Source organism: Gopherus flavomarginatus, chromosome 10, assembly GCF_025201925.1.
Source record: "Gopherus flavomarginatus isolate rGopFla2 chromosome 10, rGopFla2.mat.asm, whole genome shotgun sequence".
In the NCBI taxonomy this organism is placed as follows: Eukaryota; Metazoa; Chordata; order Testudines; family Testudinidae; genus Gopherus; species Gopherus flavomarginatus.
The window spans coordinates 82876990-82893973 of NC_066626.1; the positions used below are offsets into that span (position 1 = coordinate 82876990).

Sequence of the window (16984 nt, forward strand, 5' to 3'; positions counted from 1 at the left end):
GGGCTGGAGAAGAAGTCAGTTTTACTGCAAAGAAATTGATACAAAGAAACATGCATTGAGCATCAGCATCACCTTTGTTATGGGATGGACTTTGCTTATTTCTTTCCATGAAGATTTTCTGTGCCAGAAAGGTGACACTTTGGAACGCCCAAGGGATCCTTTGACTCAGGGAGCTGCAGTACTTCACAGGCATAGCTATGCATGTACATACCATCCTCACCCTCACGCTGCGGAGAGGGCGGTGAGGGAGAATGGGCATGAAAGGAGATGCTGAATGAGTAGCTGGAGAGGGGGAGGAGAAGCCGACAGGACAATTTTACTGGAGCTGTAGTGGTGAAATCTATGCAACATTGATTTGCTGTTTGCTTCTGGGGCTTTCAGATTCTTTGTGCCACATTTGCTGCTCCAGTGTCCAGCACAGCCCCCAGCATAAGTTAGAGCAATCTTAAGGTCTGTTCTAGCTTATGGCAGCTTCCTTACGGATGCCAATGGGCTACTCTGCAGCCTACAATACCAAAAATGCAAACCTCTGTGGCCTCTTCCCACTGTGTCCCTGACCAATCCCATGGCGCTACCCCATGCTGGGAGCTGCATGGGGCAGAGGGTGTAGGGCTAGCCATGGTGGTCCTGTGCCATCACTGTGCTGGGGGAATCCTCAGGGGGCAGTTATATAGCTTTACAGCCCCTTTAAACTGCTAGCAAGGCATAAAGAGCCATACTCAGAATTTTTCTGTCATCTCCCCTCTGCCTGTTTTTTCTTGAGGTTCTTGGTCTTGGGAATCTGGATCAGAGAGCTCCAAACTGAGGACCTGCAATGGAGGGGGACTGGACTTGAGGACACAGGAGGCCTCAGTCCTAAGTTCCTAGGACCTTCAGAGGTCACCTCATTACCATCTGTGGTTCCTTCAAGGGCCTTTGGATACAGGGAGCTCTTACTATGAAATCATCTAGAGGTAAAGGCCCTAGTGCAGGGTCTTAGACACATGGACCATCAGCAGCTACAGGATCTCACTCCTTTGCTAGAAGGTGGGCTTGGATATATATTATTTTAGGGATGTCACAGGGTGGCTGTCCCCTTTAAATGAAGCAGGTCCAGCTCCCCTGTGCCAGTACTGATGTTTCCTGTTTGGCCAGTTAAGAGGGTGGGACAGCACCTGGGGCTATCTATGATCAGGGACAATCTGAGAGGGAGAAGTCACAGAATGCTGAACTGCACACTGTATTCAAAGTGTGGACGTACTCTTGATTTATATAGAGGCTTTATGATATTTATTGTTTTTTTTTTATCTACTCCTTTCCTAATGGTTCCTAACTTGGCTCTTTTGACTGCAGCTACACACTGAGTGGATGTTTTCAGAGAACTATCCACAGTGACTCCAAGATCTCTTTCTTGAGTGGTAACAGCTAATTTAGACCCCATCATTTTTTATTTATAGTTGAGTTTTTGTTTTCCAATGTGCATCATTCATTGACATTGAATTTCATCTGCCATTTTGTTGCCTAGTCACCCAGTATTGTGAGATCCCTTTGTAGCTCTTCACAGTCTGCTTTGGGCTTAACTATCTTGAGTAATTTTGTATCATCTGCACACTTTGCCACCTCACTCTTTATCTCTTTTTCCATATAATTTTTAAATATGTTGAACAGCACTGGTCTCTGTACAGATCTCTGGGGGACACCACTGTTTACCTCTCTCCATTCTGAAAAATTGGCCGTTTATTCCTACCTTTTTTCCCCTGTCTTTTTAACCAGTTACTGGTCCATGAGAGGACCTTGCTTGTTATCATATGATGGCTTACTTTGATTAAGAGCCTTTTGTGAGGGATCTTGTCAAAGGCTTTCTGAAAGTCCAAGTACGATGTATCCACTGGATCACCCTTGTCCATGTTATAGACAAACTAAGAAACTTTTAGCCAGATGGAAAAATAAAAGCTGCTAGAAATAACAATAATAATAACTTGGAGATACCAGAGCCAATTAATGCCTCTACATGAAAAAGGAAAATCAACAGAAAGATTGGGATTAGACTGCATATGTTTCAAGGCTTAGAGCCTTCTAGGGTAACATGGTTTCAATGGTTCATCTCCAAGAGTGGATATCTGTGAGGGCAATTACATGACGTGTGACTGGAATACTGTGTGGCTGTGCCATGAGAGAAGGGATGCAGCAGTCTGGCTGGAACATGGGCTGCTGTTTGTGCAGTTCTTGCATGGAGGTCTGTGTAGCAAGAGGGAGGAGATGTGCTGCCTAAGCCAGAATGCAGAACACTGTCTGTGTAACATCGTGCTTTGAGGTAGTAAGACACAGGGAATGCATCTCTGCAACTGGAGTATGGGCTGCTGTCATGTTGCGGCAGTTTGAGGGTCTGTGCATTTAGAGGGAGGGGATGCCCTGCTGAGCCCTGTGATGCAGCCACATTGTTGTGTAGTGGTGTTTTGGGAAGGTGTAATTAGGATGCCTGGCACAGAGGTAGGGTGGTAAATGAGCACACAAGCTCTGATTCTTTCATAGCTGACCCTAGAATCTGATGTCCTGTGTTTTCTGTGTGTGATGCTCCTCCTCACCGCCAGGCTGGACTTCATCTATGACCTCTTTGAAAGAGTCTCCAGCCGGAGCAGTGAGGAAACTCTGAAGATGGGAACCCAGAGGCGCAAGCCAACCGTCAGCTCCCAGTTCAGGGTAAGGAATTCCCCAAGAAAGTGGGCGACTCTTCAGAATGAAGAGGAGGAACTACTGAGGGGCTGGCTGAATAAGAAGTTAAGTGAGGGGTGAAGAAAAGAGGCAAGAGAATGAGTGATTCCTTCAATTTCTTTTCCAGCTCTGTAAATGTGCTAGGATGTTGCAGATAGATAAAACAATGTCTCTCTCCCATAATTTACACTGTAATGTAAACCATGCAGTGGAGGTGATAAATTGGGAATGGGGAGAGGATGAGGACTACAACAAGAATGTGCCTTTGCTTTTTTCAGCAATGTCTTGAGTGGCACAGTTTGTTTTTTCAAGTACTGATCCTATGGCTAGGAGGGGGGATGGGAGTTTAAGCTAAGTATTGATAGATCTTGTGGGGGCAGTACTTTTTACATGGGCACATAAGAATGGCCACACTGGGTCAGACCAATGGTCCATCTAGCCCAGTGTCCTGTCTTGCAACAGTGGCCAATGCCAGGTGCTTCAGAGGGAATGAACAGAACAGGGAATCATCAAGTGATCCATCCCATGACCCACCTTACCAGCTTCTGACAAACAGAGGCTAGGGACACTGCAGAGCATGGTTTTGCATCTCTGCCCATCCTGGCTAATAGCCATTGATGAGCCTATCCTCCAGGAATGTATCTAGTTCTTTTTCAAAGCCTGTAATAGTCTTAGCCTTCACAACATCTTCTGGCAAATAGTTCCACAGGTTGACGATGCAGTGTGTGAAGAAATACTTCCTTTTGTTTGCTTTAAAACTGCTGCCTGTTACTTTCATCAGATGACCCCTAGTTCTTGTGTTGTGAAGGGGTAAATAACACTTTTTCTCCACACCAGACATGATTTTATAGATCTCTATTTTATCTCCCCCCCCCCCTTAGTTGTCTCTTTGCCAAGCCGAATAGCCCCAGTGTTTTTAATCTCTCCTCATATGGAAGCTGTTACAAATCTGTAATAATTTTTCTTGCCCTTCTCTGTACCTTTTCCATTTTTAATATAATTTTTTTGAGATGGGGCAACCAGAAAAGTGTGGGCATACCATGGGTGTATATAGCAACATTATGATATTTGTTGCCTTATTATCTATCTCTTTCCTAATGGTTCCCAACATTCAGTTCGCTTTTTTGACTGTTGCTGCACATTGAGTGAATATTTTCTGAGAACTATCCACAATGACTTTTTTGACTGGTAGCAGTTAATTTAGACCCTATTATTTTGTATATATAGTTTGGATCTTGTTTTCCAAAATGCATTACTTTGCATTTATCAACATTGAATTTCATCTGCTGTTTTGTTGCCCAGTCACCCTGTTTCGTGAGATCCCATTGTAACTCTTTGTGGTCTGGTTTGGACTTAACTACATTGAGTAATTTTGTGTCGTCCGCAAACTTTGCCACCTCACTCTTTACCCCTTTTTTCCAGATAATTTTGTAATATATTGAACAGCTCTGGTCCCAGTACAGACCCCTGGGAGACACCACTATTTACCTCTCCATTCTGAAAACTGGCCATTTATTCTTACCATTTGTTTCCTATGTTTCAACTATGAGAGGTCCTTCTCTCTTATCCCATAACCGAGTACTTTGTTTAAGAGCCTTTGGTGAGGGACATTGTGAAAAGCTTTCTGAAAATCCAAGTACACTATATCCACTGGATCACCCTTGTCCATATTCGTTGACTCCCTCAAAGAATTCTGATACATTGGTGAGGAATGATTTCCCTTTACAAAAGCCGTGTAGACTCTTCCCCACAAATCATGTTAATTTATATGTCTGATAATTCTGTTCTTTATTATAGTTTCAGCCAGTTTGCCTGGTACTACAGTTAGGCTTGCTGACCTGGAGCCTTTTTAAAATTTGTCATCACATTAGCTATCCTTTTGTCATCTGGTCCAGAAGCTGATTTAAGTGATAGGTTACATACCACAGTTAGTAGTTCTGCAATTTCATATTTGAGTTATTTCAGAGCTCTTGGGTGAATACCACCTGATCCTGGTGACTCATTACTGGTTAATTTATCAATTTGTTCCAAAGTGACACTGTCAGTTTAAAAAAAGTTGTGAAAATTTGTTCCAGTTTTACACCCCTCCCAAGTCCCTGCTAATTTTTGTAGGTTTTTTTTACAATCACATTTTCCTATTTTTAAAGTGTGAGACACCCACATAAACAACACGGGAAACTGAGTGCCTGTATAGGAGAAATAGTGAGAGTGGTTACTCACAGAGATGCAGGTGCAATGATCTTGGGTGTTATTTGTAACTAGAGGGGTCTCAGACTTCATGATTGTATAGACTGATCTCATGGCAGACTCCAGGGGCTCATTCTATCCCTTCATTCTCCGTAAAACCTGTCTCTATACCACCCACCCATTTCCTTCTTTTTCAGTAACTCCCTGCAACCCACACCCTCCCCGCATGTCAGGGTTCTGTGTGTCTGCAGTTGCCGCCCACCCTCGCCATGTTCGGGGCTCCGTATGGCTCCCCATGCTAGGGGCTCTGTGTGCCTCTTCATTCTCACTTTCTCTCTATACCAGCATCCCCAAACTCCCCTCCACCATAGCTTCTGTGACCCATCCCATTGCTCCTTCCCCTCCATGCTAGTGTGTCATAGATTTAGTTGGCTCCCCATCAGACTGCTGTGAAGGGAGTCCAAGTCTTGGATCCCTGGGTGGGTAAAGCTTCCCTGGGTCTCAGCAGGCTGCAGCTCTGTTTCCTCCCCCTTAGTCTCTCTGGTACATTTCCTGGGCCCTAACTCTGTCTCCTACCCCTTCCTGGACATGGAGCTCTTTAGTCCTCAGGACCAGCTCTAACCTCCAAATACCCCAGTTGCTTAAACACACCGTGTGCCAATATCCCACTGAAATATGTGAGCCTTGTGGTTCATGGTTTATTTCTCTCTGGAGATGTGTGGAACTGTAAAGCATTTAACAAGGGGAGACACTTTGCCCAGAGTCCAACACAATTGCTCTTTTACTCAATCTGTATTTTCTTGTGCTTTATATCGTTATTTGGAACAATGAATGTCCTAACCACATTGGGGATTGCTAGCCCACCCTTCCCTTACCAGTCCTTGGGGGCTATCTGGGCTCAGGGAAAAGTAGCCCCTTGCCTCATGCAGACCCCTATATGCTGGGTTGTTTCTCCTTCATGCACACTTCCTCCCTGGCTTCTGTGATCTTCCTCTCGTATTTCCAAAGCTTCCTGTTCTGGGGTGACCCTCTCTCCAGTTCCCCATGTGACTCCTTATTTAATCCTGAGGCTGGTCTCCTGTCATTCTTTACGTGTTTGGTAACTTTTCATTGCTTCAGACTTCCCCCCTTCCTTCACAATAGCAGAGGAAATCTCTTTCCCAGCTTGAGCAAAGCCACTCAGCATCTCTGTTGTCGATTCAAAGCACCATTGTTAACATGAAGTACCTTCATGTTGTCCTTGTCTGAGGAGACATGCTTTTCAGGCTGGTAAGACTTGGGGGATAAACAGGCAACAGGCATTCATTGTACAGCAGTTTCCATAGTAACTGTTCAGGATAACTTTGCAGTAGCAACCAGAATTCATAAGTTGCATAGTCAGAGCCCCAGCATCATCACACAGGGTCCTCCATTCTCTTCCCCCACCATGCCAGGGACTCTGCATATTCCATTTTCCTCCTTCCTCCCCATACCAAGGTCTCCCATCCCTTCCAGCAGGAGCTCGGTGTGTGTCCATATTCTGCCTTCCTCCCTGTGTCAGGGCCCTGTGTGCCTCCCATTTCCTCCCATGCCAGGAACTCTTTGTGCACCTTCATTTCCTCTTCTCCCCCAGCTCTTCCATTCCCCTATGCCTGCCATGCCAGCATCTCCCATTTCTTCTTCGAAGGTAACACATGTCCTTTCCACTGTAGGTGTGTGTGCACCTCGAGCATAGTTATCAGAAATTTTCCTCCAGTGGTATCAGTCAGGTCAGTTCTGGCACCCTCTGGTGCCGCATGCTCATAGCGCTGGTATAAAGGGCCCTCCCGACCTTGAACCCCCTCAGTTCCTTCTTACTGCTTATGATGGTCACTGAAGCTGCTCGCTTTAGAAAACTTTCCCAGTGGTTTTTACTGTTTTTTGTAACGTGTATCGTTGTATATAGTTTAGTCAGTTTTACCTATTAGGGTTGGGCCTTTTCTCCTTCAGTTGGTGAAGTTCATCTGTTCCCTGGTGCCAGGGCATGCCTCGTTCACTAGGCTTCAGGCCCTGTGCCTCCTGCGGCATGTCAGTGCCCCTAAGAGACCCACACTCGAGTTGTCTCAAGTGCTTGGGAAAGACTCACAGGAAGGACTCACAGCTTTGAGACTCGCTTCAGAACAAAGTTGCTCAGACTCGGCACTGAGTACCTCGGCGATGGTGCAGAGTGTGGCTCCCACCATACAACAGTCTTGGCATCATTCCCCATCGCTGGTGCCTAAGAAGAAGCACAAGAGGCAGCTGGATGAGAGGGGTCAATTCCTAGCACCAAGGTCAGTCAGACCTGGGGACAGGGATAAAGTGAGACCTGTATAAGGCCACTCTTCTACCTTGGCACTGCCACAGCTGATACCAGTGACTCAGGAGCCTACACAGGTCCTGCTAACTTCTGCCCCTGGGTACTGTCTTCAAGCAGGAAGCATGTTACCAGTATGTTTACAGTGCTGTCAACTCTGGAGGCGTTTGCAGCAGCCAGGGACTTGCTCTCATTGCTGCTGTCTATATTTCTGGCAGTGCAGGAATTGGTGCTGCTGGTATCATTGGTCCAGGAACCATCTTCTCCCAGCCTCTGCCTAGAATCAGGACTGTGGTACCATCCAGGGGAAAACCCTCCATGCTAGCCTCGGCGCAGGCTTCCCTATCACTGCACCGATCTCCGGCATTGATGGAGTCCACACCTCCCTAGTCGTCTTGTTAGGACTCTGTCTTCGGAGTCAGAAGGAGGGTCATACTCTGTTTGCAACCACCTGCACTGCTCCCCGAGGCACTCCTACCCCACCAAACCAAACAGAAGCATATCACCGAGTTCTTGCCCTCTGGTCCTTGGAGGCTGGGGCTATTGCAATGGCCCTCTGGAACTCGTGGGGTTTCCCCCCAGCCCAGGGTCCCCTCTCAAGGCACTCCTATTTGGTGGCCTCCAAGAGTAGAGCATCACCAGTGCCGCGACGGGAGACTTCTGATCCAGACTCCGGTACCGAGCATCAGACAGAGGGCCCATGGATCTCGGCGAATACGGAAGGAGAGGTGGAGGGCCCTCAGTCGATGCTGGCTTCCTCCTCCCTAGAGGGGATGGTATTGGCAGCTGGTGTGTCGCCTTCCTAAAATGACCACAAGGCTCTCCAGGACTTGTTAAAGCAGGTGGCATCAAATTTGGGCATCCAGGTAGAGGTGGTCAAGGAGTCTTCTCATAGCCTGATGGACGTTTTGACAGCAGCAGGCCCCTCGAGGGTGGCCCTGCCGCTCAGTGAGGCTATCATGGACCCGATTAAGGTTCTGTGGCAGACCTCTGTTTCCCTTCCCCCTATGTCAAAGCATACGAAGCAGAAGTATTATGTGCCAGCCCAAGGTTACGAGTTTTTATACTTGTATCGCCCTCCAGGGTCCCTGGTAGCATTGGCCACCAAAGAAAGAGATTATCAAGGGCAATTGGGGGCAATGCCTATGGCAAAAGACTCCAAAAAGTTGGACTTATTTTGCAGAAAGGTGTACTCGACTGGAGGGTTGCAACTTAGGATGGCAAACCAGCAGGCACTGCTGGGTTGCTATGTTTTGATATTTGGGATGGCACACACAAGTTTAAAGATCTGCTCCCTCAAGAAGCCAGGCAGGAAGTCTCCTCACTGGTTGGTGCAGGGAAAACTATAGTGGCCCTTGATGTAACTGATTCTGTGGCCAGATCCGTGGCCTTCGTGATAACCATGGCCAGGAGCTCTTGGTTACAGTCTTCTGGTCTTCCTCAGCAGGGCCGGCTTTAGGCCGATTTGACCGATTCCGGGGAATCGGGCCCCGCGCCTTATGCACCTTTTTAATTTTTTTTTTAACTTACCCCAGTCCCGCTCTGGGGTCTTCCATAGTCCCGCTCCTTTGAGCAAAGCGCCAGCAGGAGCGCGGCGCAGCCCTGCTCTCCCAGCTAGAGCTCCGGCCGGGGCGGCGGGGCTTGCCGCGCTCCGGCCGGGGCTCCAGCCGGGAGAGCAGGGCGGCGGGGCTTGCCGCGCTCCGGCTGGGGCTCCAGCCGGGAGAGCAGGGTGGCGGGGCTTGCCGCGCTCCGGCCGGGGCTCCAGCCGGGAGAGCAGGGCGGCGGGGCTTGCCGCGCTCCGGCCGGGGCTCCAGCCGGGAGAGCAGGGCGGCGGGGCTTGCCGCGCTCCGGCCGGTGCTCCAGCCGGGAGAGCGGGGCGGCGGGGCTTGCCGCGCTCCGGCCGGTGCTCCAGCCGGGAGAGCGGGGCGGTTGGGCTTGCCGCGCTCCGGCCGGGGCTCCAGCTGGGAGAGCAGGGCGGCGGGGCTTGCCACGCTCTGGCCGGGGCTCCAGCCAGGAGAGCGGGGCGGCGGGGCTTGCTGCGCTCCGGCCGGGGCTCCAGCTGGGAGAGCGGGGCGGCGGGGCTTTGCCGCTCTCTGGCCGGGAGAGCGAGGCCGCGGGGCTTGCCACGCTCCAGCCGGAGTGCGGCAAGCCTGGTGGCTCCAACTGGAGTGCGGCAAGCCCCGCGACCCCGGCTGGAGCTCTGGGCCCTTTAAATAGCCCCCAGAGCCCTGAAGGAGAAAAGACCCAACCCTAATAGATAAAACTGACTAAACTATATACAGCGATACACACTACAAAAAACAGAGCCTTTGCCACCCCGGTCCTTTAAATAGCCGCCGGAGCCCTGCCTCCCCCATGCATTCCCCAGCACTCCCGCAGCTATTTAAAAGGTCCGGGGCGGGGTAGAAGGGGGTTTGGGGGCTACTTAAAGAGCTGGGGTTCCAGCTGCCTCTGCTGCACCCGCTGACCTGCCCACACCAGTCCGGCCCCCCCTGCCTGCAGCCAGCCCTGCACGCCGTGCACACAGCCAGCCCTGCACCCGTGCCCACAGCCAGCCCCTGCCAAACCCCCTGTCCTGTCTCCAGCCAGCCCGTGCCACACACCCTTGAAGCCCTGCCCAAAGCCAGCCAGCCCCACACACACTGCTGCCCGCACCAGCCCTGCACACCCTGCCCAGCCCACACCCTCTGCCCTGTCTCCAGTCAACCCCTGCTACACCCCACTGCCTGAAGCCAGCCAGTTCCACACTCTGCTGTCTCCAGACCTGCAAACCCCTGCTGCACACCCCTGCGGCCCTGCCTGAAGCCAGCCCGCCACACACCCCCTGTCTCCAACCAGCCCCACACCCCTTGCCCTGCCTGCAGTCAGACCCTACCTCCATTCAGCCCCTGTCCTGCTCCAGCCAGCCCCATGTCCACTGCTGCCCTGCAGTTTCCAGGGCAGTAACCCTGCACACCTGCTTCAATGAGAGGGGCAGGGAGCAGCTGGGACCAACACATGTGCACACCCCCAGGGAGTGGCGGGGACCCACACATGTGAAATGGCAGTCATTAATAGCCAATCAACAGCAGATATGATGCAATGTATATAATATATAATTTTGTTATTCATATAGTTATGGAAAGTAAATAATACATGAAAGAAATGAAAGGCTTTTTTTTCCACTTTTTTTTTTTAAAGTCATCCCTGCCAGGGCCCCACCAAAAATGTTTGAATTGGGCCCCGCACTTCCTAAAGCCGGCCCTGTTCCTCAGAGGTCCAGCAAACCCTCCCGTATCACCCCTTTGAAGGATCCTCATTCTTCTCAGAGAAGATCAGTGCTAAGCTCCATGAGCTTAAGGATTCCAGGACAACCATAAAGTCCCTAGGGTTATATACTCCTGCAGCTTCTAGGAATCATTACAGGCCCCAGCAGTCTGCCCAGTACTTTGCCTTTGCCAGCTTCTGCCTTGGGACTGACGCATGCTGCTCCCAGGCACTCAGGGAGCTTGAAGCTCCCCTTTTGACGTGATGCTCAAGGTCTCCAGCCTAGTACCCCTTATATCAGATGCAGTTGCACCTCTGGTTTTGGACCGTCTGTCCCACTTCATCAGTGCCTGGGCCTGTATCACCTCGGACCGCTGGGAGCTGTGCACAGTGGAAGTGGGATACACTAGTCTCCAGTTTGTTTCTACTCCCCTTTCCTCTTCAGGGACCCGTTTTACAAGTGACTTTTGGTCCAATAAATCCAATCCCTCCTTCAGATGGGAGCCATGGAAGAGATTCCGCAAAACTTGAGAGGAAAGGGGTTCTACTCCCATTTTCCCTATCTTAAGGGCAAGGAATGGGAGGAGGGAGCAGAGAGGAGCAAACGGGGGGCACAGGGTCTCTGAAGGAAGAGGCAGAGTGAGGATGGGGCCATGATTTGAATGCCAGTGGCTCCCTCACTACTAGGGAACCTGCGCTGCCTCAACAGCTGTCTCAAGAACCTGGCTGTTCACCTCCTCCCCATATGGTGCTGCCCAATGCAACAGTCTGAGAGGTGACCTTGTCTGTGAAGACAGAGGCAAAAAAAGCATTGAGTACTTCAGCTGTTTCCACATCATCTGTCACTAGGTTGCCTCCCCCATTCAGAAAGGGTCCCACACTTTCCCGGACCACCTTCTTGTTGCTAACATACCTGTAGAAACCCTTCTGGTTACCCTTCATATCCCTTGCTAGCTGCAACTCCAATTGTGCTTTGGCCTTCCTGATTACACCTCTGCATGCTCAAGCAATATTTTTATATGCCTACCTAGTCATCTGTCTAAATTTCCACTTCTTGTAAGCTTCCTTTTTGTCTTTAAGCTCAGCGAAGATTTTTCTGTTAAGCCAAGCTGGTCACCTGCCACATTTACTATTCTTTCTCCACATTGGGATGGTTTGTTCCTGTGCCCAGTAAGGCTTCTTTAAAATACAACCAGTTCTCCTGGACTCCTTTTCCCCTAATATTAGCCTCCCAGGGGATCCTGCCCATCAGTTCTATGAGGGAGTAAAAATCTGCTTTTCTGAAGCCCAGGGTCCGTATTCTGCTGCTCTCCTTTCTTCCTTTTGTCAGGATCCTGAACTTGACCATCTCATGATCACTGTTGCCGGGGTTGCAACCCACTTCTACTTGCCCTACAAATTTTTCCCTGTTTGTGTGCAGCAGGTCAAGAGGAGCATGACCCCTGCTTGTTTCCTTCAGCCCTTGCACCAGGAAGTTGCCCCCAAATGCATGGCAGTAGTGGCAGCCTGCCTGAGGAGATGAGCAATGCATGTCTACCCATATCTCGACGACTGACTAGTCAAAGGCCAGTCCAGAGCCCAGATGGAATCCAGCATCCACCTCATCCAGTCAACTTTCCAGGCCTTAGGCCTACTAATAAACACAACAAATTCTACCCTTGGCCCAGTGCAGAGAATAGAGTTCATCAGAGTGGTACTCAGCTCCACTCAGGCCAGAGCATTCCTCCTGGGAGACCAGTTTCAGGCGACCATGGTCCCAATAAGTTCCCTCAAGACCCACCTGGTTACAGCAGCTTAGAGCTGTCGGAGACGTCTGGGCCACATGGCATCATGCACCACGCGAGGCTGCACCTCAGACCTCTTCAAGGATGGCTGGCCACGGTGTTCTCAGCTACCTGTCACAATCTGGATTCAGTTCTCTCCATACTTTTTGAGTCCTTGTTTCGCTGGATTGGTGGCTGGACCATTGCACGGTTCATGCAGGAATACCCTTTTTGCAGCCCCAGACTTCAACGTCCCCCGTTTCAGATGCAACGGCACTGGGCTGCAGAGCCCATTTAGGGCCCCTCAGGACTCAAGGCCTCTGGTCTCTAGAAGAGCTCTCTCTTCATATCAATGTCAGAGAGCTCAGGGCAGTCATTCTAGGCGTTCCTGCCTCACACTGCAAACCAGGACATATGGGTTCTCATGGACAACACAACAGCCATTTTTACACCAAAAGACAGGGTGGGGCATGTTCTTCCCTGCTGTGCTGAGAAGCAAGCTATCTGTGGGAATCTGAATGTGCATTCAGTCCACCTGAAGGCTTCTCACCACCTGAGAGCACAGAACCAGCTGGTGGATCACCTCAGCAGGTCTTCCTCCATTCACCACAAGTGATCCCTTTGGCTGGACATCACAAAGAACATTTTCCAGTGGTGGGGGACACTTCAGATAAATCTGTTGGCTACTCAAATCAACAGGATATGCAACCAGTTCTGCTCCCTACAAAGCCAGAGCCTAGGGTGTCTCATGGACCCTTTTCTGCTACCATGGATAGATTTCCTATATTACGCCTTTTCTCCTATCTTGCTAATGCACAAGGTTCTGATTAAGATCAAGCGGGACTGGGACTGGGTCATTCTCATAGCCCCGGCCTGGCCCAGGCAACATTGATTCACCACCCTATTAGGCCTCTCAGTGGAGGCCCTGCTCCCACTTCCTTTATATCCTGACCCAATCTCTCGGAATCACAGTTGGTTGCTCCATCTGAACCTCAGCTCTTTTCATCTGACAGCCTGCAAGCTTCGTGGCTGAATTCTGAAGAGCAGGCTTGCTCGGAACAGGTTCATCAGGTCCTGTTAGGTAGTAGGAAGCCCTCCATCAGAGCTACTTACTTTGCAAAATGGAAGCGTTTCTCCCATCTTTCCACCGTGGAGTTCCACCCTTGAGTTCTTCATTGCAGGTTATATTGGAATACCTGTTGCTTCTGAAACAGTAAGGCTTCGCTGTTTCTTCCATCAAGGCTGACGTTGCAGTGATGTTAGCCTCCCATCCCCCGGTCGACAGTCAGTCCGTCTTCCATCATGAGATGGTTATCTGTTTCCTTAAAGGCCTAGAGAGGATATAACCTCCAGGTTAGAGATCCCATTACTCCCTGGGACCTAAACCTCATCTTATCAAAGCTTATGGGCCCCATTCAAGCCACTGACAATGTATTCGTTAACTCACCTCTCCCGGAAGGTGGCCTTTTTAGTGGCCATCCCTTTGGCTAGAACAATTTTGGAGATTTGTGCCCTCACATCGGAGCCCCTGTATATGATTTTCTTTAAGGATAAGGTGCAGTTGTGTCCACACCCTGTTTTCCTCCTGAAAGTGGTTTCACCGTTCCATTGCAGTCACTTGGTCATTGGCACATATGTTCTCGGCACGCTATGCCATCACCCAACAGGCCAGGGACAATGCCATCTTAGGCTGATCAGTTTTGTAGTCAGCATATCCATGAATGTCAAGCCCACCTCCTGTACAACTGCTTGGGAGTCACCTACATTGGAGTAGACATGTTCAAGAATTTGAAGAAGAAAAAATTATTACTAACCTTCCATAACTTTTGTTCTTCGAGATGTATTGCATATGTCCATTCTAAGACCCTCCCTGTTGGAGTTAGCTGAAAAGAAGGAACTGAGGGGGGGCAAGGTCAACAAGGCCCTTTATATTGGCATTTTGAGCACACGGTACCTGAGGGCACCAGAGCCAACCTGACAGATACCACTGGGGGAAAAATTTCCAGTGACTGTGCTTGGGCTGTGCACACACCTACATTGGAATGCACATGTACAACGGATCTTGAAGAACAACAGTTACAGGAGGTTGGTAACCGTTTTTTTCCCCTCCCACCAGAGGTTGTGTGCGCACCCTCATTGCCCCTCCTCCTCCTTTTGTCTTTTGTTTTTCTTTTAGGGTGCCAGTGTTTTAAACTATATTGGGAGGACTGGTAATTATAAAATGGGGGTATTGTTGTGCTGGAAGATGTTAATGGCCACTATCAACTGGTTCTTTGCTCTCTAGTTACCTTGCTGGTTGAAGCTGCTGCTTCTGGTAACTAGGTGCTCTGTGTCTCACTTATTTCCCCCTTTTGGTTTTTCCAGTTGTCATCAAAATCAGTAGGATTCTGCTAATTGGTGCCTTAAATATTTACTGAAATTTTGGACTCAATTGGTTGAAATGTTGAAAAGTTACCACATTACAGACAGAAAAATGCACTTGAGTGTAAGGCCTTGCAAGGTTAGTCAATAACAGCAGGTAAAATTTTTTCACTGACGTGTGATTTTTAATTTTTTTATTAAATTGACTATGTGACTTCAAGGAGAAGCTTAGAGGAAGAGCGGGTGGAGTCAAGGAGAGAGTTTAGGAATAGGGGGCTGCATAAGAGTCCCCTCTGCTCAGACAGGAGCCCATAGACCCCTAGGCTCTGCTGGAATGACTGCTTTTCTAGTTTTATCTTGGTGTTTTCAGGACTCTCTCCATTCCCTGATGGCCACACTCAGCACTTCCAATCCATTCTTCATTCGCTGCATCAAACCAAACACCGAAAAGGTGAGTCCCACCCCCCGGGGGGAGGGAGGAGGGACATTTTTCCTGAGCCCATGATGAGGATTTGGGGAGAGAAATTCTGCCTCTTTCCTCTCTCTTGTGAGTATTTTTTAAACTGGAAAAATGCATCCCACTCTTTGCATTATGTGAAAAAACAAATACGCCTGGTGTGTAAGAACTGTTCTCACCATGCTTTGTGCTGACACAGCTGGGAAGCAGGACCCTGTGCATCGCCTGCAGTGGGACAAAGGGAGCGAGTGATTCCTGTTTGTTTTGGGAGTGGGGATCTGCTCTGGGATCTGGGGCATGTATAGTAGACTAGTGGGTTGCACACTTCATAGCTTTCATAGGCCAAGTGCATTGCACACATCAGGGGCTCCTTGAATATTCCATTTCTTCCCTCCTCATGTCCCTACCCCTCTATTTCACGGACTCCTTGGGACTGCCCCCATCCACTCCCTCATGCCAGGGATTCTAGTGTGTTCCTGGTTCCCCCATTGTCATCCTAATGCCAGGAGCTGTGTGTGCACTCCCATTGCCTCCATTTTGCCACCATGCCAGGTTTTCTGTATATCCCTGCTACCCCTTCGTTCATTTCTAGGGTCCCCCATTCTCTCCTCTTGCCGGAGATTTGTATGATCCCTAATTTCTCCCCCTACCAAGGGTTCTGTGTGCCTTCCATTTCTCCCACCTCCAGACCAGGGTTCTCACTGTCGCTCTCCTCCCCTACCTTTATTATCTCTCTTCTCTCTGTCTGGGAGAGAAGTCATTCTAGGTGTCAGGATATTAAAAGTGGGAGGATGGGCAGAGATGAAATGGGGTTTTATTATGCTGGAAGGTGTTAATTTGTGTCATCTGCCATTTCTTTGATCTATAGATAATTGCAGAGGTGCTTGAAGTTGTGGCTCTGCTAACAAATGTGAAGGGTTCTTTGTGTCCCCCATTTACCACTCTGTTTTTTTTAATCTATCCCACAATCAAAGGCCTTGCAAGCTGGGCCAGTAAACTTCTCATTCACCTGTGACTTGTACAGCAGCACCCCTTCATAGGGACTTCTCTGCAGCATGTTGCACTGTGCTCATGCTCCATGGTACCAGCTAGATTTGCTTTCACATTACAATGATGTTTGTGCCTCTTTCTGATTTCCTGAACTCAAAAAATCCATCAGTCTTCATTCCTTGTCTCTTAGAAGATGGGTTAGTGAGAGAACGGACCAGTTTTTCCAGGTCTGGAGCCCCACATAGGAAGTGGCGAGGGAGAAGGAGACAAACCTGTCGAAATGGGCCTTTTCCAAAGAGGGCCTTGTTGCAGGAAAAGTCCCCCTGCAGAGCTCTTTCCAGAAACAGAGAGGAGGATAAAGCTTCGTTCCATTAACAAGGCAGGAGTGAAGATGCTTCAGATTAGCTCTCTGTAAAGAAGCAAGTTTCCTTTAGAGGGAATTTCACCATGACACTCAGAAAAGTGGCAGCAAGGAGGAGTCTTGACCATACCAGATGGAGAACTTGGAGAAGGGCAGAATCTCTGAGTTGTGATGTCCATCAGTCAGTATCCTAGAGATAATGTTTCTCTTTAGGAGCAGGGCCTGCTGCAAGCTCCTGCCCCAGTATAGAAGCTCCTTCCTGCCTTTTAGCTCCTGGGATGCATTGGGCTCTCATTTGGATTCTCACTCATCCAGTTGAGCTCTGAAGGCAGCAGGCATGTCTGCAGTTTTGCCTATGGGCTGCTGGACATTACTGTTACATTTGATGATCAGGAAGCCAGGTGCCCCCTCTCTTGCTGCTCCCCCAGCTGCATCCGAGCCCTCAGTTGAGAACAGTATAATTTTCTGCATGAATGGGCTGCAGTGGAAGTGGAGGGGGCAATGGCTCAGCACAGTTCATTGCCCACTTTCCTGCTAGACTCTGAGCTATGGAAGATGTTACAGTTTGCTGTTGATATGGGTACACCCAGCTCCCTCCTGCCTCTGTTCCAGTG

At 49.4% G+C, this 16984-nt stretch overlaps 1 protein-coding gene across 4 annotated transcripts in view; it reads left to right on the plus strand.

The window, feature by feature from the left end:
- Positions 1–16984, plus strand: part of LOC127059028 (unconventional myosin-X-like) — a 202116-nt gene that overhangs the window by 67891 nt on the left and 117241 nt on the right. For 3 of the 4 annotated variants that reach the window (XM_050969637.1, XM_050969640.1, XM_050969638.1), the window contains 2 exons: positions 2571–2679; positions 14933–15013. In XM_050969637.1, the coding sequence (XP_050825594.1) occupies positions 2571–2679; positions 14933–15013 (190 nt within the window). The remainder of the gene's footprint in view (positions 1–2570; positions 2680–14932; positions 15014–16984) is intronic. The other variant, XM_050969639.1, reaches the window with a different exon arrangement.